The sequence below is a fragment of the Corythoichthys intestinalis genome, chromosome 9, assembly GCF_030265065.1.
Source record: "Corythoichthys intestinalis isolate RoL2023-P3 chromosome 9, ASM3026506v1, whole genome shotgun sequence".
Lineage (NCBI taxonomy): Eukaryota > Metazoa > Chordata > Actinopteri > Syngnathiformes > Syngnathidae > Corythoichthys > Corythoichthys intestinalis.
The window spans coordinates 40,646,170-40,671,076 of NC_080403.1; the positions used below are offsets into that span (position 1 = coordinate 40,646,170).

The 24,907-nt window shown below is 40.2% G+C and overlaps 2 protein-coding genes across 5 annotated transcripts in view; one reads left to right on the forward strand and one right to left on the reverse strand.

Moving 5' to 3' along the window:
• Positions 1 to 7,065, forward strand: part of LOC130921482 (transmembrane protein 198-like) — a 46,784-nt gene extending 39,719 nt beyond the window's left edge. For 2 of the 4 annotated variants that reach the window (XM_057845442.1, XM_057845443.1), the window contains exon 5: positions 1,263 to 7,062. In XM_057845442.1, coding sequence (XP_057701425.1) covers positions 1,263 to 1,412 — 150 coding nt within the window. In that variant the 3' untranslated portion in view covers positions 1,413 to 7,062. Of the gene's footprint in view, positions 1 to 1,262 lie in introns of all 4 variants that reach the window. The other 2 variants (XM_057845444.1, XM_057845446.1) reach the window with 2 other exon arrangements.
• On the reverse strand, positions 5,888 to 20,516 carry mmp19 (matrix metallopeptidase 19). The gene is made up of 9 exons (XM_057845441.1): positions 20,319 to 20,516; positions 20,160 to 20,245; positions 14,919 to 15,049; positions 14,631 to 14,843; positions 14,309 to 14,554; positions 9,407 to 9,532; positions 9,109 to 9,273; positions 6,493 to 6,620; positions 5,888 to 6,426 (listed from the first exon to the last, which is right to left on the reverse strand). Exons 1-9 carry the CDS (start codon positions 20,412 to 20,414, stop codon positions 6,202 to 6,204), a joined length of 1,416 nt encoding a protein of 471 aa, XP_057701424.1. The 5' UTR covers positions 20,415 to 20,516; the 3' UTR covers positions 5,888 to 6,201.
• Positions 20,517 to 24,907: the final 4,391 nt, after the last annotated feature.

Consider the following 24,907-nt stretch of genomic DNA (forward strand, 5'->3'; position numbering starts at 1 on the left):
TTGCTTATCGCGACAGGCTTAACTGCACCTTCATTTCCTAATTCAGTGCAGTGGATATTGAGAACTTAAATTCTACCAGGCTCTTCAACCTGCTTTTTTACAACGTTGTAACCAGTGTTGTTAATCTTACTTTAAAAAAGTAATTAATTACAGTTACAAATTACTTCTCCGGAAAATTAATTGTGTTAGTAGCTCAGTTACCTGAATGTAAGACTAATTAGTTACTTGGCAAAGTAACTGGTGATAATTTTCATGTTTTTTTTTCTCAAAAAAAAAAAAAAAAAAAGGGTCACACAATGTGAAGTTTAACGGGTTTCTGGGACAATTGGCCCTAGCTCAATTCTTTACCCTAAACTTAACTAGACACAGGAGTATTGCGGATATTGCGATAACTAGATAGTAACCTTTGCTATGTGTGGAAGTCATTTAATGTTGTGAATCAACCGTTAAAGTTGTTTAAATTGCTCCCGTTATTGCATTAGTTCCCTTCTATTTTTGACATGTGTATATTTTAAAACTGTTTCATCATTTAAAGATAGATTCAAGTTCAGTTTTGCCGATTTAGGAGCATTTTAGATAAAAAGTTACTTAGGTTCGCTAGGAAGGTTCTCTACAGCAGAGCCTTCCTGAGAAGTCTACTGCTTTAAGATGGCGACTGTTTACTAACGCATGTAGTTCTTTATTATACATGTTGCTAATGCCGCCGTGTCTGTTATTTGCATCTAGTTCTGTATATATGTGATATCTACCGAAGCATCATGTGGGCGTAGTTTGTAGGCTATCGGCTACAGTCAGGTATTATTGGAGCGACCTAGCATAGTAGCATCGCGTTTGCAACGGCGTCACCCTCCCTTGCCTTTTCCCCAGTCCTGCTCTGCTCTCAGGTCTCCGCGAGTCCGTCTTTTTCAGACTTTTCTCGCGTCAGTCAGCCAACATAGTAAAGCATAGTAACGCATGGCTTTCCCGCCTCAGTAACGGTAACGGCATTGCCAAGATGAGAAAAGTAATTAATTTGATAACTTAATACTGAAGAAAATAATGTTGTTATATTCTAATGCCGTTATTAACAACACTGGTTGTAACTCAACTTTAGGGTCATATATTCCCTTGAAGTGTTAATTGCTTTTAAAAATGGACAAATATTTGTTCGATCACCAATCCATTTGAGTTCTGAAAGTTTGCTGCATACTTTTTTTTTTTTTTTAATTCTTCCGTATCGCAACAGAGTCCTCAACCTTACAGTGTCTCTGCATGTTTCTCAGAGCTACCTGCAAAGTCTGCGGGATAGACAAATGGGCACCGGTACTTCCCTTAGCAGCCAGAGCACGACCAACCACACCGTCATGGACTTGGACTGTGAAACCGGCTCCACGGTGCCCCTTACGGCGACAACCCCTGTCGTCAGGGTCTGAAAAAATCGTGGTCCTGTTATAACATGTTTGTGATGTTCTGAAGAACCTGTGACAATGTTTTGTTATTGATCTGTGTGTGAAATTTGTGAATAGAAGTTTACAGTGAAGAGGGACGCTGCTTTTTTTTCATTGGAAAAGAAGAACTTATAAAGCCACTACAACTGAGATGATTCTTGGAGGAACAAGAAACTAACCACTCCAATTCCTCTCATCACGTATTCAATACAAAACCAGAGCCGAAGGTGCATTTCTATCAGGTAGCAAATCTGACAAGTACTGTACTTCAAAAGTTGGTCACCTTGCCATTGAGTGTTGCGTTCTTACTATTTTAACATTGAAGGATGTATGATTGTATTTTCGTATAGGCTGGTTTGTCATGAAAGTATGTCATAGGTAAAGCAAAAGTTAATGTTACATTACCATAAGTTGTAATTCGTAAAAGTTTTTTTAGCTGCACATCGTTTTTTTTGTGTGCGTGTGAAGAATTTAGTGCGTGTGTGTGCACTTGTGAAACGTTTATAATTTATTTGTCAAACAACCAAGAACACGGTAGCGATTGTTAAAAAAAAAAAAAGTTGAATCGGTAGCTGTTATTCTGAATCTACCAGGAATAATTCAATATGTTCCCTGAATTTGTACATACATGTTGATAGAAATGAATAAATACATGGGTTTGATACTGTACTTCTTAGTTCAATGAGTGCTATTGTTTTGTTCTCTTTAGGCTCTTAGCAACCAGACCTTTCTCATGCAATAAAGAGGTCATTGGGAAGGATTTCCTATTCTGGAGTTGGTCCTCTCTGCCATGCTGTGTGCAGCCAAGATTTTTTTCCTGTTGCTCACACAAGGCAGGAACAAAACAGCCTTTCATTACATCTTTTTTCCTCCTGTCCTTTTCATGCATCAAAACATTTTTTGGTTGCTTCTGGCATCATACAGCTAGTGTTTAATCAAAAATATTACAAGTTACAATTACGGCTTGTGTTATTCCCAGGCGACTCCGTGTCAAGAAGTGCACAATGGAAGCACTGTGAATCAAAAGTCGACAGAAAGCACACTCCCATTATCATATTACCTACTCTTTGAAGCATCGGTGCTTATAAGCCAACATGTTTCACTCAATAGTGACCATTCACGGTGATAGATGTCCAGTCCAGTTAACTCATTGGCTGCCATTGGGGTGATGGAGGACAACATCCAAATTGTGAATAAAATTGGAATGCAATGACGTGGATTAACAAAATTTCAATATTTTATTCAAGAAAGAACATGGATAACAGGTCAAAAGTTTAAACAAAAAAATGTATACCGTAATTTTTGGACTATAAACCGCTACTTTTTTTCCCCCCTTCATTTTGAATCTTGTAGCTTATAGTCCAGTGTGGCTTATTTGTTGATTTGGGTTAAGAGGTAACACTTTATTTGACAGTGGCATTATAAGACTGTCATGACACCGTCATAATTATGATATGACATCATCGGCATTACTGAATGCTTATGACAGATGTCATTAAGTGTCATCTGGCAAATTATGTCACTAACATTTACACCGCTGGCCAAAAGTATTTGCACCCCTGCAATTCTGTCAGATAATGCTCAATTTCTCCCAAAAATGATTGCAATTAGGGTTGTTCCGATCATGTTTTTTTGCTCCCGATCCGATCCCGATCGTTTTAGTTTGAGTATCTGCCGATCCCGATATTTCATGATCCGATTGCTTTTTTTTTTTTTTTTTGCTCCCGATTCAATTCCAATCATTCCCGATAATTTTTCCCGATCATATACATTTTGGCAATGCATTAAGAAAAAAATGAATAAAACTCGGACGAGTATATACATTCAACATACAGTACATAAGTACTGTATTTGTTTATTATGACAATAAGATGGCATTTACATTATTAACATTCTTTCTGTGAGAGTGATCCACGGATAGAAAGACTTGTAATTCTTAAAGGATAAATGTGACTTTGTATATTGTGACTAAATATTGCCATCTAGTGTATTTGTTGAGCTTTCAGTAAATGATACTGTAGCTATTTAACTGTTCTGCCCAAATGCATGATGGGAAGTGGAACCATGACTGTGCGTAGTGACACCAATTGATATATCTTCACTGCGTTGAGAAATAACATATGGTGTTAAGAAAAAAATCAACTACTACCTTTCTTCGCCGCATTGCTTCCCACAATATTTTTAATTGTTGAGAAGGGGATTTTAAGGCTTTAGCCAATTAAATAAAGGCTCCAAAGACTGCCTAAATTCACTCTACTCATTTTACACTGCCTTTTAGCTCTATATATAGGTAAAACGGCGCCTGTATAGATTGAACGCGACAATGCGTGAGTGGGTCGTGCAGCGCATGCGTTAATTGCATTAAATATTTTAATGTGATTAATTTAAAAAAATTACCGCCGTTAATGCGATAAATTTGACAGTCCTACTTTAAGCCAAAACTAAAGACTCTGGATGAGTGTAAGACATTTTGTCTGTAACGTGAAATTCAATTAGAAAACAATTTAATTAAAAAATATATATATATATATTATAAAAAGGCCATTTTTTTGCCGATTCCGATACTTTGAAAATGACGTAATCGGACATCTTTAATTGCAATTACAAATGCTTTGGTAGTAAAATGTTCATTTAATTTGCTTGCAATGAAAAAACAAGAAACGGAGTGGGGGGAAAAAATTAGATCATCACATCATTTCACACAAAACTCCAAAAATGGGCCGGACAAAAGTATTGCAGCCAGTTAAAACGGATTAAAGTTGACTCAAACTCTGTCCTGTGTCCTTGTGTGTATTACATTGAGCATGGAGAAAAGAAAGAAGACCAAAGATCTGTCTGAGGGCTTGAAAAGCAAAATTTTGAGGAAGCATGGACACTCTCAAGGCTATAAGTCCATCTCCAAAGACCTGGATGTTTCTGTATCTACCATGTGCAGTGTCATCAATAAGTGTAAAAATCCCATGGCACTGTGGCTAACCTCTCTAGATATGGACGGAAAAGAAAAATTGACGAGAAATTTCAACGAAAGATTGTGAGGATGGTGGATAAAGGATATCGACTAACATCCAAAGAAGTTCAAGCTGTCCTGCAGTCAAAGTGTACAACAGTTTCAACCCGTTCCATCCGTCGGCATCTAAATGAAAAGGGACTCTGGTAGGATATGGTAGTGGACCCCACTTCTGGCCCAGAGACATAAAAAAGCCAGGGTGGAATTTGCCGAAACTTACCCGAAAAAAGCCAAAAACGTTTTGGAAGAATGTTCTCCCATCAGATGAAAGTAAAGCTTTTTGGGAAAAGGCATCAACATAGTTTGCAGGGAAAAAGAACGAGGCCTTCAAAGAACACGGTCCCCGCAGTCAAACACGGTGGAGGTTCCTTGATGTTTTGGGGTTCCTTAGCAGCCTCTGGCACTGGACTGCTTGACCGTGTGAATGGCATTATGAAGTCTGAAGACTACCAACAAATTTTGCAACATAATGTAGGGCCCAGTGTGAGAAAGCTGGGTCTCACTCAGAGGTCATGGGTCTTCCAGCAGGACAATGACCCAAAACACGCTTCAAAAAAGCACTACAACATGGTTTGAGTGAAAGCACTGGAGACATCTAAAGTGGTCAGCAATGAGTCCAGACCTGAATCCCACAGAACACCTGTGGAGAGATCTGAAAATGGCAGTTTTGAGAAGGCACCCTTCAAATCTCAGAGAACTGGAGCAGTTGGCCAAAAAAGAATGGTCTAAAATTCCAGCAGAGCATTGTAAGAAACTCATTGATGGATACCAAAAGCAGTAGTTCGCAATTATTTTGTTTAAAGGTTGTGCTACCAAGTATTAGGCTGAGGATGCGTACATACTTTTGTCCAGCCCATTTTTGGAGTTTTGTGTAAAATAATTATTTTGATTTTTTTTTCATTCTCTGTGTTTTTTCATTGCAAGCAAAATAAATGAAGATATAACTACCAAAGGTTTTGTATTTGCAATCATTTTCTGGTTGAAATTGAGAATTGTATAACAGAATTGCAGGGGTGCCAATACTTTCGGCCAGCAGTGTCCAGCTCGGATCTTTTACATCCATTCAAAAGTGACATAATTGAAATAATTATAACTTTCACAACATTGTATTACGTTTTTATTTGCAATTTGTATAGTGTGCCAACTTTTTGGGAATCCGGCTTGTAAGTCAGCAATGGTTTGTTTTTACATTGACCAGACAGCAACTTTGGGATATTACAACTCACAACTCTGAAACTATGGAAACAGATCAATAACACTCCTACTGTTGTAACCATGTTTGTTATTCAACACATTAGCTGCCATTGACCGCAATAGACAGTTAAAATGGTTAGACATTTATTGTCATCAATGGGGTTTTTCCACAGTATATATTCTAATTATTTTACTAACTACCACGGCACATAGTCTAAAATATTATACACAAAGTCAATGAGTTAATAAATTGACTATGGCAGCCAATGAGTTAATTTATTTAGAATGGGAAGGGGAAGCAATCACTTCCTTATTGAGCACTGCAACATGATTATTCAATCATCATGGTTTAAATGGATTTATAGTGTATTGCTATCACTGGCAATGAATAGGTTCAAATGGATTGGATGTCTAATACAGTGAATGGAAACAGTTAAAAAAAACAATGCCCACTACTCAATTTCTCTCATACAAAAATTTCACAGTCACAAAAGTACAAAAAAAGAGTTTGCTGATCTGAGGTCGCACTTGACAGCTACTTTTGGGTTTCTACTGCCCCCTATCGAGCAAATCTCAGCATCGCATCCAGCGCTCTTTCTTGCTCAATGGGTAGCCCCTGTCAACCCTCAGCCGCTCATTGACACGCCAGTAGTCATCTCCCTTGAAGAAGTACACCCTGCCATTGGTCCAGGTGAAAGCGGCATCCGGACTGGAGGGTACGCCAGAGAAGAGCATGGTCAGCGGCCTAGGAGTCACTGTAGTGTACACAAACTCATCCCATTGCCAGAAACTGGAGCCCTGCAAACATTAAAAGGTGCCGTCAAAGGATGTGTGCACATGAATGAGGAAATATCGGAGCATTACCTTGATGAAGATTAGCTTCTTGTTGTTCTCCAAGTAAAAAGCTGCATCAATATTTGAAGGGATGCGCTGCACTCTCTTAGGGTAGCCGAAGTCCAGCATAAAGCCAGTGTAGCGCCACACTTTATTCCCTACAGTAGCAACACAACCAGCACACTTAGCCATTGTTATCCAACTTTTGTTGCTTGGTTTAAACACTAAACAACAAGCAACACATTTATTTAAGTGGAAACTTCAAGTAGGAGGGAGCAGGCTTGCTGGAACAGGGCCATTAAAGGGCTGTGTTGCACAATATCAGCAACAACAAAAAAACACTTTCTACTGTAAAGTCACAAGGTATGGTAACTTTTCAACCTTTATAAAATATTTTCTTAACATTTGTGACAATACGTCAACTGACAACTAGTTGAATAACACCTCATTTATATCTTGAGGGTGTCTGTATCGCTTTCACCAGTACTAATTAACTTTGAGGAGGGTAGCAGGAACCCTGCCACACACAAAAAAACTACAAATGTGCTCACTACGGCATACAGTGGGGCAAATAAGTATTTACGGTAGTCAACCACTAATTGTGCAAGTTCTCCCACTTAAAAATATTAGAGAGGCCTGTAATTGTCAACATGGGTAAACCTCAACTATGAGAGACAGAATGTGGAGAAAAAACCCCAGAAAATCACATTACTTGATTTTTAAAGAATTTATTTGCAAATCATGGTGGAAAATAAGTATTTGGTCAATACCAAAAGTTCATCTCAATACTTTGTTATGTACCCTTTGTTGGCAATAACGGAGGCCAAACGTTTTCTGTAACTCTTCACAAGCTTTGCACACACTGTTGCTGGCATTTTGGCCCATTCCTCCATGCAGATCTCCTCTAGAGCAGTGCTGTTTTGGGGCTGTCGTTGGGCAACGCAGACTTTCAACTCCCTCCTCACCCCGTGGCGTCAAAATGATAACAACAACGGGGAGCAAAAATCCCAGAACCACACGGGGGGACCTAGTGAATGACCTACAGAGAGCTTGGACCACAGTAACAAAGGCTACTATCAGTAACACAATGCGCCGCCAGGAACTCAAATCCTGCACTGCCAGACGTGTCCACCTGCTGAAGAAAGTACACGGCCAGGCCCGTCTGCGGTTCGCTAGAGAGCATTTGGAGGATCCAGAAGGGGACTGGGAGAATGTGTTATGGTCAGATGAAACCAAAATAGAACTTTTTGGTAGAAACACAGGTTCTCATGTATGGAGGAGAAAGAATACTGAATTGCATCCGAAGAACACCATACCCACTGTGAAGCATAGGGGTGGAAACATCATGCTTTGGGGCTGTTTTCCTGCAAAGGGACCAGGGCGACTGTGTAAAGGAAAGAATGAATGAGGCATGTATCGAGAGATTTTGAGTGAAAATCTTCCATCAGCAAGGGCATTGAAGATGAGATGTGGCTGGGTCTTTCAGCATGACAATGATCCCAAACACACAGCCAGGGCAGCAAAGGAGTGGCTTTATAAGAAGCATTTCAAGGTCCTGGAGTGGCCTAGCCAGTCCCCAGATCTCAACCCCATTGAAAATCTGTGGAGGGAGTTGAAACTCCCTGTTGTCCAACGACAGCCCCAAAACATCACTGCTCTAGAGGAGATTTGCATGGAGGAATGGGCCAATATACCAGCAACAGTGTGTGAAAAGCTTGTGAAGAGTTACAGAAAACATTTGGCCTCCGTTATTGCCAACAAAGGGTACATAACAAAGTATTGAGATGAACTTTTGGTATTGACCAAATACTTATTTTCCACCATGATTTGCAAATAAATTCTTTAAAAATCAAACAATTTGATTTTCTGGTGTTTTTTTTCCACATTCTGTCTCTGATGGTTGAGGTTTACTCATGTTGACGATTACAAGCCTCTCTAATATTTTCAAGTGGGAGAACTTGCACAATTAGTGGTTGACTAAATACTTATTTGCCCCACTGTAAACAATGGTCGCCGACTTCGCAGGACGAGTGGGAGTGACGACTACCCGCCGTTGCAACGGCTTAGCTATGAAACTGCGCATGTCGCTGCTCCCACCTATCGCTGTAACCCTCCAGAATGAAGGAAAAATATGTTCATTCATGGACGCACACAGATCAAAATTCCCTCGCACATCTCAACAGGTGGCTGCTTTTGGCCTGAATGTGCACCCGCGCTGGCACACGCCTTTCTCAGTCCCAAAACACTTAGTGCGTACAACTCGAGACCAAAACAGGCAGTAACTATGAGCGGTTACCATGGAAACGAACATGTAATGGGAATCTTTTTAACATTTTCTTTTGTTAGACTAACATTTAAAATGCTCTTCGTACGTGACTACAATATTCTTCGTTCTCCATACATTATGAAGCAATAACAAAATAGTAACGCACAGACACTATGGAATCTAACTTTCATCAAATTACTGGTTTGGAAAAATGCACGCGTTAGATTACTCGTTACTGAAATAAAGTATCAGATTAGTTAGTGACAACACTGGTATTAATGCAGCGACATCGTCACATAATTGCATAGAAGTTGAAGAACTTCAGCAAAACAAAGTTACCAACACAGTGGAGTGACTAAAGGACTTTGATAGTGGTTTACCTTTCAGAAAGTATGTCTTGTTGGTCCTTGGAGAGTGCACTGCTGCATCCAGGTTCCCAGGGAGCCTGTTCCACAGCCTGTCAATCCTCATTGGCATGTTGTGTCCCAGATCAGAGATCGTCCACAAGTAGTTCCCGCTGAAAGCAAAGGTTTTCCTCCAAGGACCTGATTGATGGTACAAATAGAAACATCCTTTAATGACGGGTTGAGTCACAAGAAAAACGAATGCAAGTTTGTTAATAGTTTCTTCATCATGTCGTTGTTGTTATGTTACAGATGTTTCCGTCTATTTTCGTACCAAGCATGATGGCATCCAGTGTGGCCGTGCACGGGTCTGGGACGATGCCTGTGCCACTGCTGCTTTCAGTAGGAACGACTGCATCTGGTGTCATTGGACTGGATGAAGTACCGGTGGTGGGTTTTCCTGAAGCAGATGAAGTTAGTTGTGGAGAGATTCCTTATTGTGTCTGAAAAATCGTTTTTGATGTACATACACTTTTGAGAAACCGAACAGAATTTGGGTGGTTTTACTAAAGATGAAAAGTAATCCCACAGAACATTTATGTTGGACTTTTATAATAAGTGCTCATATCATATATTTTATTTTTTTGTTATCAGGGCTGATTAATTAATTTCAGAATTATAGTTGGGAGTTAGCCTCTAGAGGGCAGCCTTCTATAGGCTAGGATTTTGCCAGTAGAGGGCAGCCTTCAGCCTGTAAAGCACACAAGTTGATCTATTCCCCCTTTATTCGTGCATTGATCACAATCAACTTTGGGAGGTACTGTACATTCTGCACTGTATATGCATTGATCCTCGGACCCTCCAGAGATTTGTAATTAATTGGTAATTAATTGAACAACTTGACTACAATGAATGAGATGTGTATTTTTCATTTAACATGCATCAGAACTTCTTAAAATTCGATACAGATATTCTACAGAAGAGTACCTATAAGGCCTCAGCGGCCAATTTCTGAAGAAGAAACGCTACTCTTACTCAGCTACTTTAGGCTACACCAGTTGTTACATTTTTCCTCTTTATTCTACATACGGTAATAGATTTTAGTTTTCTATTTTTTGGCCAGCGCTGCCAACAGTAGTTCTACCAGTTTCACCAATGAGACGTTGTAACAATAATCACATGACTCCATTTTACTAATCAGACTCAAGCTTGCCGTTCAACCACATGGCGTCTTTAAAGCACCGTAAAAAATTAAGTATTTGACAAAGAGCGCTGCCATTAGCATGACTCAAAAGCGCGGATTTTAACCTCTCTCTTCAGTTTTATTCGGCACCGATTGAGCACGTAAAACCGGAGATATGATCCTTTTAATTTCATAATAGTACCTATGAAGGAACTATTCAAACTAGGAACTATTTTCTCCACTAGAGGGCACTCATGCTCTTTGGACGAATGATGCTTCAGTTCTGTAATTTCTTTTCTCTCACTCGAATTATTTTTTGGGGGGGGGCTTAATGTGCTTATTTAAAGGGTTATTGTAAAAGTATAATAATAACACTTCATATAGATAACTTTGTGCCATAGATTTCACCATCAGTCGACGAGACAGCTCCTACAAACATTGCACCACGGCTTCCCATAGGCATAGCGTCGTGGCAGCTCTCACTGCGATAGTCAAACACACGCTGTGTTCTAACGCCGGATTTAGGTGGAAACGGAAATAGGACAAAAGTTTTAGTGTATACAAGCAGGCAGGAGTGCTTTAAGAGTGATTTGGTCAAGGATTCAAGGTAATTATTATATAAAATAGCACCGTGCATGCACTTTAAAACGTTGTGGAAAAAAATGAATGGGAAAAAAATAGTGTAACCTTAGGTTGAAATATTGACTTAAAATGAATGATACAGTGGGGCAAATAAGTATTTAGTCAACCACTAATTGTGCAAGTTCTCCCACTTGAAAAGATTAGAGAGGCCTGTAATTGTCAACATGGGTAAACCTCAACCATGAGAGACAGAATGTGGAAAAAAAACAGAAAATCACATTGTTTGATTTTTTTTTAAAGAATTTATTTGCAAATCATGGTGGAAAATAAGTATTTGGTCAATACCAAAAGTTCATCTCAATATTTTGTTATGTACCCTTTGTTGGCAACAACGGAGGCCAAACGTTTTCTGTAACTCTTCACAAGCTTTTCACACACTGTTGCTGGTATTTTGGCCCATTCCTCCATGCAGATCTCCTCTAGAGCAGTGATGTTTTGGGGCTGTCGTTGAGCAACACGGACTTTCAACTCCCTCCACAGATTTTCTATGGGGTTGAGATCTGGAGACTGGCAAGGCCACTCCAGGACCTTGAAATGCTTCTTACGAAGCCACTCCATTGTTGCCATGGCTGTGTGTTTGGGATCATTGTCATGCTGAAAGACCCAGCCACATCTCATCTTCAATGCCCTTGCTGATGGAAGGATATTTTCACTCAAAATCTCTCGATACATGGTCCCATTGAATCTTTCCTTTACACAGATTAGTCGTCCTAGTCCCATTGCAGAAAAACAGCCCCAAAGCATGATGTTTCCACCCCTATGCTTCACAGTGGGTATAGTGTTCTTAGGATGCAATTCAGTATTATTTCTCCTCCAAACACGAGAACCTGTGTTTCTACCAAAAATTTCTATTTTGGTTTCATCTGACCATAACATATTCTCCCAGTCCTATTCTGGATTATCCAAATGCTCTATGGCGAACTGCAGACGGGCCTGGACGTGTACTGGCTTCAGCAGGGGGACACGTCTGGCAGTGCAGGATTTGAGTCCCTGGCGGCGCATTGTGTTACTGATAGTAGCCTTTGTTACTGTGGTCCCAGCTCTCTGTAGGTCATTCACTAGGTCCCCCTGTGTGGTTCTGGGCTTTTTGCTCACCATTCTTGTTATTATTTTGACGCCACGGGGTGACATCTTGCATGGAGCCCCAGATCGAGGGAGATAATCAGTGGTCTTGTATGTCTTCCATTTTCTAATAATTGCTCCCACAGTTGATTTCTTTACACCAAGCGTTTTACCTATTGCAGATTCAGTCTTCCCAGCCTGGTGCAAGTCTACAATTTTGTCTGTGGTGTCCTTCGACAGCTCTTTGGTCTTGGCCATAGTGGAGTTTGGAGTGTGACAGACTGAGGTTGTGGACAGGTGTCTTTTATACTGATAATGAGTTAAAACAGGTGCCATTAATACAGGTAACGAGTGGAGCCTCGTTAGAAGAAGTTAGACCTCTTTGACAGCCAGAAATCTTGCTTGGTTTGTAGGTGACTAAATACTTATTTTCCACTCTAATTTGGAAATAAATTCTTTAAAAATCAAACAATGTAATTTTCTGTTTTTTGTTTTCCACATTCTGTCTCTCATGTTTGAGGTTTACCCATGTTGACAATTACAGGCCTTCAAGTAGGAGAACTTGCAAAATTGGTGGTTGACTAAATACTTATTTGCCCCACTGTAACTGCCCCTTTTTTTATTTTTATTTTATTTTATTTTATTTTTTTGACGGCAAGAATCTAGACTGTTTTACGTTCATATCTATACAATTCTGGAATTTATGCATTTATTTACAAGAGTTTTCTACTTAAAAAGTTCTTTGTTTTGTGATGGCCGCCATGTTGGATTTTGTATCCATACACAATAGCGTAACTTTGCATTCAAATAATCAGGTAATATTTGGTCAACTGCCAGTTTTTTGGCAAGAAACTAGTAATTTAGAAATTTCTGCGTCCATACAAAACAAAAATCGGCTTGTACATGTTCTATTTTATGTAAACATAACAATCTAAAAATGACGACGGCTAGATAGACGTGCTGAGACAATAGTGACATTGGAATTCAACCTAAATAAGTTGTGATTGTATCTATAAAAATGCAAAATTTTGCTTTTGTTGAGTAAAATTAACATGGATCTGCATGCTTTCCTCAAGTGTTAAGTTTTTGATGTTAAAATTGAGTGATTTATTATTATTTCCTGCTCATTTTGGGGGTAATTACTAGGGTTGTTCCGATCATGTTTTTTTGCTCCCGAGCCGATCCCGATCGTTTTAGTTTCTGTGTATCTGCCGATCCCGATATTTTCTGATCAATTGCTTTTTTTTTTTCCTCCCGATTCAATTCCAATCATTCCCGATAATTTTTCCCGATCATATACATTTTGGCAATGCATTAAGAAAAAAATAAAATAACACTCGGACGAATATATACATTCAACATACAGTACATAAGTACTGTATTTGTTTATTATGACAATAAATCCTGAAGATGGCATTTACATTATTAACATTCTTTCTGTGAGAGGGATCCACGGATAGAAAGACTTGTAATTCTTAAAGGATAAACGTGACCTTGTATATTGTGACTAAATATTGCCATCTAGTGTATTTGTTGAGCTTTCAGTAAATGATACTGTAGCCATTTTACTTCTGTCCAAATGCATGATGAGAAGTGCAACTATGACTGTGCGTAGTGGTACCAATTGATATATCTTCTCTGCGTTGGGAAATAAAATATGGTGTTAAAAAAAAAACAACTACTACCTTTCTTCGTCACATTGCTTCCCACGATATTTCTAATTGTTGAGAGAGGGATTGTAAGGCTTTAGCCAATTACAAAAAAAGCTTCAAAGGCTGCCAAAATTCTCTCTACTCATTTAACGTTGCCTTTTAACTCTATGTATACGTAAAACGGTGCCATTATAGATTGAACGCGACAATGCGTGAGTGGGTAGTGCAGCGCAAGCATTAATTGTGTTAAATATTTAAAAGTTATTACCGCCGTTAACGCGATAAATTTGATAGCCCTAGTTTAAGCCAAAACTAAAGACACTGGATGAGTGTAAGACATTTTGTCTGTAATGTTAAATACAATTAGAAAACGATTTAATTAAAAAATATACATATATATATATATATTAAAAAAGGCATGTCCGAAATTTTTTTGCCGATTCCGATACTTTGAAAATGACGTGATCGGACCCGATCGATCAGCACCCCGATCGATCGGGACATCGCTAGTAATTACTGTTCATTTAAAAGTAAACATCCTGTTAAATTGTGAGCGCTCATATTCAATGATTTGTAAAGCATATCACAAGAATAATTAATTTGACTCTAAAACTAAAGTGATTAATTTTGATTCCTATTACCACATATTTACACTTTGTATCAATAAGTAATACTAACAGTGTTTGAAAGGACTTACCATACAGTGCCTGGATACCACGCACATCATCAAAGTGCAGCTTAAAGTTGCTTTGGTAACCAGTATAGACGGCAGCCATCAGGGCGCTTTTGAACTGAGAGTGAGCTAAACCGAGAGCGTGTCCGATTTCGTGGGCCGCCACGATGCGCAGATTTGTGCCGGAGTACGTGCCCTCCGTCCAAAACTCATCCTCGTCGAAATGGACCATTCCGGATTCTGGTGCTTCTGCGTGGGCCAGTACATGACCTATAGGGAGGAGGTGATGATTATTATAAAGATGCAGTAGCTAAACGCAAATGTCAACACTGTGATAAAGCCTAACCGGGGCCGTCAAACGGCGAGGCACAGTAGCCGTCTCTTTTGTGGAAGGCGATCCTGATGTCACCTCTACCATATTCCACTTCTCTGAAGGTCAAATCTGTCACATCACTCCAGTACTTGAAGGCCTCCTTGATGGCTGTTTTCACCAAGTCTTTCTTCATGTCTGGTGTGTAGTTGTAAATGCGGTAGGTCAGACTCTTCTTCCTCCAACGACCTGAGAAATGCACAGTGTTTCTTCTGCTCTGATGCACAGTGGAGCGTTAACATTAAAAATCAGCCAATCACTCACCCATTACTCTGTATTTGTGCTGTTTATTGTTGAAGGGGTCCTCCAAGCCACAGCGAGGCTGCCTCATTACAGCAAGGGTGGCTTCATCAAGCTCTCCACTTGGGGGCAAATCATTCACCCTTTGGAAGACCCTGGAGACAACAACAACAACAAAAATCAGTTCACACTGCACGGCCATGCTGTTGTAACAACAACATTCAGCATAACAGCTGTTCAAATTTGATTAGAAATACTCATTATCATTGTTTTTGTGTTTGGGCAAATCCAGGATATTCTTATGCTATTAAAAACCATTTGTAAATGTTTTTTTCAGTTGGTTCATAGAGTAAAACCACTTTAAGATCTTTGAGGATTCACAAAGAGAAAATATAGCATCAAATTCACAATTTTGCTCATAAATTCTATTAAAAAAAATAATAATAATACAGGTAGTCCCCAGTTTACGACGCACCCGACTTATGTGATTTCGACCTTACGACACTGGAGCAGAGGTGGGTAGCCAGGGTAGCCAAAAAATTTACTCAAGTAAGAGTAGCGTTACCTCAGTATAGGAAAAGAAGTAATCCAAAAAATCTACACAAGTATAAAAGTATCGAGTGAAAAGAATACTTAAGTAATGAGTAACATAGTAACTTTTATATTTTTTAAACAATGGTATTTTTTTCTCTCAGAACATACTTATCTAAATGAACCATTGTTATAATGATACTGTACAATAACCCATTCCATTACATAACCACTTTAAGCCAAAAGAATTGGGGGGAAAAAATCATTGAATTCTGGCGAGAGGTAAAAAAAACCTAAATGAAGCATTATTCATCTAAAGAGCATGAGTGCCCTCTAGTGGAGAAAATAGTTCCATAATAATTATTATTATAAAATTAAAAGGATCATATCTCCGGTTTTCCATCCGGTCAATCAGTGCCAAATAAAAACTAAGGGAGCGGTTTAAATCTGCACTTTTAGTCATGTTGAAGGCAGCGCTCTATGTTAAATACTTCATTTATTACGGTACTTTAAAGACACAACATGATTGAACAGGCTGGAGCAATCATAGAACGGCAAGCTTACATCCGATTGGCGTAATGGATTCATGTGATTATTGTTGCGACCAGAAACGGAGATTGAACCCCCCCCTCATCCCCCTCCCTCCCCGGGCTGGCTGAGTGGGGGCCGTGTCCCAGGGTTGGTGCCCGCGTGGCGTCTCCGCTCGTCTGCATGGCTCTCGCGTGCTTGGTGGGGCTCGCATGCGGCTGGATGTGATTGGACGCACTCAGGTGGGGGGTCCCGGTGCCGGGATTGGCGATGGGGCGGCGTAGGGTCGGTCGCCAACGGGCTTACACTCACAAGGGATTCACACAATTACTGGGTTCTAGATCACAGAGCTGATTTGTGTACACTCTACCCCTTTCAATCACTTAGCTTATAGACTCCCCCACCCGTCCCCTTCTTTCCCTGGTCAATAGGCCCCCCACATGGTGTCAACCGGAAATACATCTAGCTGACGATAGACCCAACATATTAATAGTTAGTGTAGGCGTTCAATGTATTTCTTGTTGTGTTTCTTTTCTTTCTTCTCTTGTGTTTCTTTTCTTCTTTTTCCCCATAACCCCTACCTGTTCGCCGCTTTGTCATAATAAACGAGGTATGTTTAATGATCACATTGGGAGTATGTCATACTCTCAATGTGCAACATTAAAATTGTTTAGACCAACCGGGCACTTAGACTTCCTTTTTTTTTTTTTTTTTTTTTTTTTAAACCTGTCCTGTTCAGCTGTTTGACACAGAGAATGGAAGTCTAAGTGCCCGGATTCTGAACAGTTTTAATGTTTCACATGGAGAGTCTGACATACTCCCATTGTGATCATTCAAAATACCTTTTTATTATGACAAAGCAGCGAACAGGAAGGGATTATGGGGGGACAGAAGAAAAGAAATACAAGAGAGGAAAGAAAAGAAACATACACAAACAACAACAAGAAATACATTGAACATCTAAACTAGTTACTAATATGCTGGTGCTATCGTCAGCGAGATGTATTTCCGGTTTACACCATGTGGGGGCCAATTGGCCAGTGAAAGAGGAGAATGGGGGTGGGGGTGTCTATAAGACTATAAGCTAAGTGATTGAAAGGGGTAGAGTGTACACAAATCAGTTCTGTGATCTAGAACCCAGTAATCGTGTGAATCTCTTATGAGTGTAAGCCCGTTGGCGACCAACCCTACGCCGCCGCATCGCCAATCCCGGCACCGGAACCCCCAACCCGAGCATGCCCTACCACATCCAGCAGCACGCAAGCCCCACCGGGCGCGCGACAGCCACGCAGACGGGCGGAGAGACCGCGCGGGCGCCAACCCAGGGCCACGGCCCCCACCCAGCCAGCCCGGGGAGGGAGGGCGGGCGGGGGGTTTATGGGGGCCATGCGCAGCCCATCCCTCCTCCCGCCGCCCAGCAAAGGAGCCACCGTCCCCCCCCGGGACCCAGGGTGGTCCCCTGGGCCACCCGCGCGCCCATCAACCGGCCTTCAGGGATGGCAGGAGGGGACGCATCACCAACCCCACGCCTACACCCACCCCCGCCCGCCCACCCGGGCCACGAGCCACAGCCACAGCCCCCCAACCGGCACGGCACGCCACGGGACCCCCAGCGGCCCACCAAGCCCCAGGCAAGGCAGGGTCCCCCGCCGGTGCAGGCGACACCCCGCTGATACACCGGCGCCCAGCCAGCGACCCGCGACGGAGCGCAGGACGGATGCCCAGCCAGAGAAGAGAGGGGAAGGCGGAGGCAGGAGAACGCCCAGGAACTGCCACGGGGCGATGCAAGATCGGAGACCCGACCCCCCAACCCACTCCCGCGGCCGGCAGCCGAGGCAGAGGGGAGGCCACACCCCGGGAGCCACGCCATATAGAAAAAGTGTGGGACCCACCTACCACCCTTAGACTTCCATTCTCCATGTCAAACAGCTGTACAGGACAGGTTTAAAAAAAATTTTTTTTAATTTAATTACACAGAGATTAAGGGGGGATGGGGGGGGCCCTTGTGGCCGAAAATGTCATTGCATGTAATTGACGTTCCATTCATTCATTCATTTTCCATGCTGCTTTTTTCCTCACGAGGGTCGCGGAGGTGCTGGAGCCTATCCCAGCCACCTATGGGCAGTAGGCAGGGGACACCCTGAACTGGTTGCCAGCCAATTGCAGGGCACAAGGAGACATACAACCAATCACGCACACACTCATACCTACGGACAATTTAGAGTGTTCAATCAGCCTACCATGCATGTTTTTGGGATGTGGGAGGAAACCGGAGTACCCGGAGGAAACCCACGCAGGCACGGGGAGAACATGCAAACTCCACACAGGAAGGCCGAAGCCCGGGATTGAACCCTTGATCTTAGAACTGTGAGGCAGACGTGCTAACCACTCAGCCACCGTGCCGCCTGACGTTCCAATATATGAATTTAAAATTAAGACTTTGCAGGTAAAATGTTTATAAAAGTTGTAAAGCAATAAAACAAACAACAACAATGAATGAATGAAATGAATAAAAAACATTTTTTAGAATGGGTCAAAATTATTTTTCAAAAAGATCATGCGAGTAGCACCTCAGAGATGGTCATTGGCTTGGCTTAGCCCAAAAAAAAAAATAATAATAATAATTTAAAAAAAAAAAACTGATGATGGAAGAGGCAAGATGGATATACAAAATTTTTTCAAACCTAGGCATTCAAAAGCGACAACAACTACTGAACGAGAACCAAGGATTGGAGATGTGGACCATGGAACCCCGGAGAGCACCGCCAAAATGGTGAGCAGAGTTTCAGCCCCAACTAAAGACGTTAATTGTACAAGAAAGCCACGGCCACCACTGGGCATACCATATTCAATGGACGACGATCTTGGCCATAAGCATAACTGTGCTAGGCAGCCTGATTTAGAATTCCCCTAGAAAATGATGGGAAACAAAAAAACTTCAACATATTATTATAAATGTTCCTGGATCAAACATTCAGTCAAAAAGGATGCGGCGTCTTTTTCTCCACTAGATAAGACAAAAAACGTTCGCGCTCACACACACGCACAAACACACAGCTAGGATGCCTGTATGTACGAGCATTGGCTAAGCTACTATCCAAGCATATATCTTGTAAGTTAATTTCATTGCTGACACTGCGTTTAGGGGTCATCAACATTTTTGCCCCCGCCACAAAAGTTAAACTCCGCTTATGGTTGCGACGTCTCATTGGTGAAATTCTTAGAGCTACTCTTGGCATCGCTGGCAAGAAAAATAATAAATCTAATATGTTGAATATATAGGAAAAATGTAACGACTTGTGTAGCCCGAAGTAGCAGCGTAAGAGTAGCATTTTTTCTTCAGAAATCTACTCAAGTAAAAGTAAAAACAGGGCCGGCCCAGGCCATTTGGGGGCCCTAAGCAAAATAATGCAAAGGGGCCCATATTTTTGGCCCACCATTTTGTCACAGTGTACTGTGAAACCCATACATGCAACCCAACCCATACATCCATATTTTGTATATTAATCAGATTTTGTTGCACTGCATACTTCAAACTTCTCACCCCAAATGATTGTCAGTACTTACAGTAGATAGCGCCAAACCTTTTTCTAAAAGAGGAAAGAAAGAAGTTAAGGAAGAACCTTTATTTTTTTAAGCTTGTAATCAAGTATCAAAACTCACAAAAGTCAAATAAAGCAAACTGTAGTAAACAAAATAGAATATAAATTAAACAATTGCCAGATTGGGGGCCCCTTAGTGGTCAGGGGCCCTAAGCAGCTGCATAGTCTGCCTATAGGCTGGGCCGGCCCTGAGTAAAAAGTATGTCTTATTAAAAAAAGTTACTCCAAATAAATGTAACGGAGTACATGTAACGCGTTACTACCCACCTCTGACTACCTGTAAGAAAAAGTGTTTACTGGTTTCTTGGAGAAACAGCTGCAATTGATAAAAGGGACCTATGTTTTCATACTCATTAGTAAAGAACTGATGAAGGTCGAACCAAACCTTTTTTCCATTGCGAAAAAGAGTCTAACCATCAATTTGAGGTTTTGTTTGATTGAGGTTATGTCATTATAGAAGACAATATTGTATAATTCTACAAATATTTGAAAATGTAATTATGTGGTTGGCTTCTGGCAGTGAATGATTATAAATATTTAGCAGCACGAGAAACAAAATACTGGCAACAATTCTTCTTATAATTGGAACTGCCGTCAAAGTTACCTGAGTGCTTGAATGACCTCCTCCAGATAGCTCGGGTCCTGTGGATTCCCTGGCTCATTTAGGTAGCCGTATTGTTTCAAATAGGCCTGTGATGTGCATTAACAAACAAGTAACGTTCCTGCAATTATAAGTCAAATACCAAAGTAGAGTTTGTTTTACCTGTGCCTCGTTCAGTTCCATCCACTGCACCACTTCGCAGAGTGCGCCCCTGCAACTGAGCAGAACGAGAAGCACCAACGGCCCTCTGTAGTCCATGTCGGAGCTCTGAGGCTTCCAAAACAAAACTTTCAACTGGAATGCTCTGTCTGTGCAGGCGGCGGAACTTTTAAAGTGAGTGTAGTGTGTGACTCAGCACTGATGAGCCATCATTGAAGAATGCAGATTTGAAGAACAGCACAAAATGTGTGTGTATGAGTGGTTGTCTTGTCCAGCTGTACAGAGAGGAGGATATCTCCAATATGCTGTACAAGCATCTGTAGAGGCACAGGCTGAAGGAATGAGCAACTTATGGGAGTTGGTTGCAACCAAAATTGTGCAACCATACTGTGGTGTCTAGACCAGTGATTATCGAAATGTGGCACGAGAATCACTGGTGGGACTCAGGCTCCCTCCAGTGGTACGCAAATGAGTCGCGGTTCAAGTACAGTTCAGTTACATTTAACTTTTAAGTTCAACTCATTTGCATTTAAAATTTAAGACTGGCTTGTTATGACACTTATATTTGAGTATTTTTTTTATTTGACAAAGCTTAACTAAGTAAGTAAAAAGTATCTGAACATTTGGAATTTCTCAGATTTCTGCAAAAAATCCCCATCAAATGTGATCTTATCTTTGTCAAAATCACACAGATGAAAATACAGTGTCTGCTTTAACTAAAACCACCCAGACATTTATAGGTTTTCATATTTTAATGAGGATAGTATGCTAACAATGACATAAGGGGGAAAAATAAGTAAGTAAACCCTCTGCCAAAGGAGACTTAAAGAGCTCAAGTAAGTAAGTAAAAAGTATCTGAACATTTGGAATTTCTCACATTTCTGCAAAAAATCCCCATCGAATGTGATCTGATCTTTGTCAAACTCACACAGTTGAAAATACAGTGTCTGCTTTAACTAAAACCACCTAGACATATACGTATAGGTTTTCATATTTTAATAAGGATAGCATGCAAACAATGACATAAGGGGGAAAAATAAGTAGGTGAACCCTCTGCCAAAGGAGATTTAAAGAGTAATTAAAACCAATTTTTACCAAAACATTTTAAGTCATTTCTTACCACACCTGGTAAGAAATGTCTTGATGAAAAGCATTGTCTGATGTGCATCACGGCTCGGTCAAAAGAGCTGTCTGAAAACCTGCGATCAAGGATTGGTGATTTGTATAAAGCTGGGAAAGGATACAAAACAATCCCTAAAAGTCTGGATGTTCATCAAGCGACAGTCAGAGAAGTTGTCTAAAAATGGAGAGACTTTGGTACTGTTGCTTATCTCCCAAGCAGTGGCTGTCCACCAAAGATGACGCCAAGAGTTCAGCGCAGAATACTCAAAGAGGTAAAAAAGAACCCTAGAGTGTCTGCTAAAAACATACAGAAATCATTGGCACAGTCCTATATCTCAGTGTACACGCCAACTATGTAAAACTATGGACAAGAATGGTGTTCATCGGAGGACTCCACGGAGGAAGCCACTGGTGCCAAAAAAAAAAACTGTTTCTCATTTAATACTTTGGCACTCCACAGTTTTGGCAAAATATTTTGTGGACTGATGAAACCAAACAATGTCATGTGTGGAGGATAAATGGAACAGCTCACCAACATCAACACCTCATCCCCACCGTGAAGCATGGTGGAGGGAGCATCATGATTTGGGTCTGTTTTGCTGCTTGAGAGCCTGGACAACTTGCAGTCATTAATGGAAGAATGAATTCAAAAGTTTATCAGGATGTTTTGCAGGAAAACCTGAGGCTGTCTGCAGACAGTTGAAGCTAAAAAGGGACGTATGCTGCAACAAGACAATGATCCAAAACACAGACGTAAATCAACTTCAGAGATGTTTCAGAAGAACAAAAACACATTCTGGAGTGGCCAAGTCAAAGTCCAGACTTGAAACCCATTGAGATGCTGTGGCATGACCTAAAGACAGCGATTCATGCCAGACATCCCAGGAATCTGGCTGAACTACAGCAGTTTTGTAGAGAAGAATGACCCAAGACTAGTTCTGATTGATGTGCCAGACTGATCTGCTGCTACATGAAGCGTCTGGTTGAAGGTATTGCTGCCAAAGGGGGGGCCACGAAATGTTAAATGTGATTGTTCACTTACTTTTTTCCCCTTCTGTTATTGTTTGCATACTAGCCTCATTAAAATACGGAAACCTATAAATGTTTGGGGGGTTTTAGTTAAAGCACTGTTTTTTTCATCTGTGTGATTTTGATGAAGATCAGATCACATTTGATGGGGATTTTATGCAGAAATGCGAGAAATTCAAAAAGATTCAGATATTTTTCATACCACTGCAAAACATTTGGAATATAGAGTTGTGATCACAATTTTTCAACCCCAACTGTAGTATAGTAGTTTTGTAGTATATTTATTTATTCATCTTATTCATAATTAGATCAAATTAAGACTTGGCATTAGTCTATAATTCACTTAAGTCCTTTTTGGATCTGTTTATGAATGAGATTTAAGAAAAAAAAAAACAAATCTGAATCGAAACAACACTATACGGGAGTTGGGGTTGAACATTTTTTAACACAACTTTATATTTGAAATGTTTTTTTAGGGCTGTCAAAATTATCGCGTTAACGGGCGGTAATTAATTTTTAAAATTAATCACGTTAAAATATTTGACGCAATTAACGCTCATGCCCCGCTCAGACGGATTTAAATGACAGTACAGTGAACTGGCTACTTGTTAATTGTTTTATGGAGTTTTGCTGCCCTCTGCTGGCGCTTGGGTGCGACTGATTTTATAGGCTTCAGCACCCATGAGCATTGTGTAAGGAATTATTGACACCAACAATGGCAGGCTACTAGTTTATTTTTTGATTGAAAATTTTACAAATTTTATTAAAACGAAAACATTGAGGGGTTTTAATATAAAATTTCTATAACTTGTACTAACATTTATCTTTTAAGAACTACAAGTCTTTCTATCCATGGATCGCTTTAACAGAATGTTAATCATGTTAATGCCATCTTGTTGATTTATTGTTATAATAAACAAATACAGTCCTTATGTACCGCATGTTGAATGTATATATCCATCTTGTGTCTTATCTTTCCATTCCAACAATAATATACAGAAAAATATGGCATATTTTATAGATGGTTTTAATTGCGATTAATTGCGATTAATTACGATTAATTAATTTTTAAGCTGTAATTAACGCGACTAAAAATTGTAATCGTTTGACAGCCCTAGCTTTTTTCTTATATTTTGATTCTTTTCACATAAATAAAATGGCAAGACATTTCATTTATTTGTGTTTAATTCATTTTTGTATATACACTTTATGTAGTCTCGGATCATTTTTGTGGTCTCCTTCACATACCAAAATCAATTTTTACAGTCTGAAGGCCTGTCAAGTCAGCGCTTATGGTGTTGTCAATGAGTACACTGTCATTTTTCATATATTCTGTTGTTATTTGCGCACGGATCGGGAAAAAAATGGTGGATATATTCTATGGATCAATTCCCATTGAACCTCGAGCTATTTTCCAGAGTTTCCTCCTGATAAATTTGTACTTAATTAAACAACGGAAAAGAATGAGATGTCGATTGTCTTTAAATTTGACACAGATATTCTACAATAGAGTATCTATCAAGCTTTAAGGCCCAATTTCAATTTCATCGATTCATTTGCATTTGAATAATGAGCCAAACAGAAAATAATTGAGAAGCACTGCTACAATGAGTATCACATGTGAATCGGGCATAGCCTTCAGCCTGTTTTTTTTTTTTTTAACTTTATAGTGTGACCTCAACAGTAATTACTGTATTATTGTTTTCCACCCAAAATGACAGCTTTCCTGTAATACAACAACTTTAGGAGTATAATCTGTCTCTTTAAAATTGATGAACACTTAGTTGCTGTATTTCAATGTTGGTCATTAAAGTGATACTTGAAAAGCCAATTACTGCACTTTTTCAGATGGTACTCGTCTCAAAAGTTTGCAAAGGAGTGGTCTAGACACACAGTCGTTTAATTTTATGTTTTCTCATTATTGCATGTTATTTGTTTTTATGGCATATGGCATTTCTGAGCACAAGCACACGGTCCACTCACGAATGAGTCACTGTTTGTTTTCATCCAAAAACCAAGATACAGAACTTATAATGTTTTGATTGGTACTTTGTACACTAATTTTCAGGCAGCCCTGAGTCAGAGAGGGAGACGAGGGGACAACTTCAAAACATCTGCCAAAATCTATTTCCACACGGCAGGTTGGCTGGTGCGAAATATACGATTACCACATGGTGATAGGCAGGAAGTTGCACAATTCAGTGTGTGAACGAGACAATGGGTATTGCACGAGGCCTGAAGCCAAAATAACCAAATTCCCTGGACAGGATGAGACTTAAAATTCCCCGAAATTCTTATTTTGCTTTGACTTCCTTCACATCACCATTGTCTCAAACATTGCGCTGAGCTTCAGTGTGAATCCTTGCATTCTGCTGTTTGTGTCAGCTGCAGTCAGCAAAGCGGAAGCCTAATTTTAGTAGAACCAGATCGTGTTTGCAAAA

Excerpts from the sequence above, each read along its gene's own strand:
- mmp19 (XM_057845441.1), bottom strand. The coding sequence starts at position 20,414 with ATGGACTACAGAGGGCCGTTGGTGCTTCTCGTTCTGCTCAGTTGCAGG. Across the intron at positions 14,555-14,630 it reads CTCGCCGTTTGACGGCCCCG|GTCATGTACTGGCCCACGCA; the intron begins GTTAGGCTTTAT and ends TCCTCCCTATAG. Across the intron at positions 9,533-14,308 it reads TGGTATCCAGGCACTGTATG|GAAAACCCACCACCGGTACT; the intron begins GTAAGTCCTTTC and ends CATCTGCTTCAG.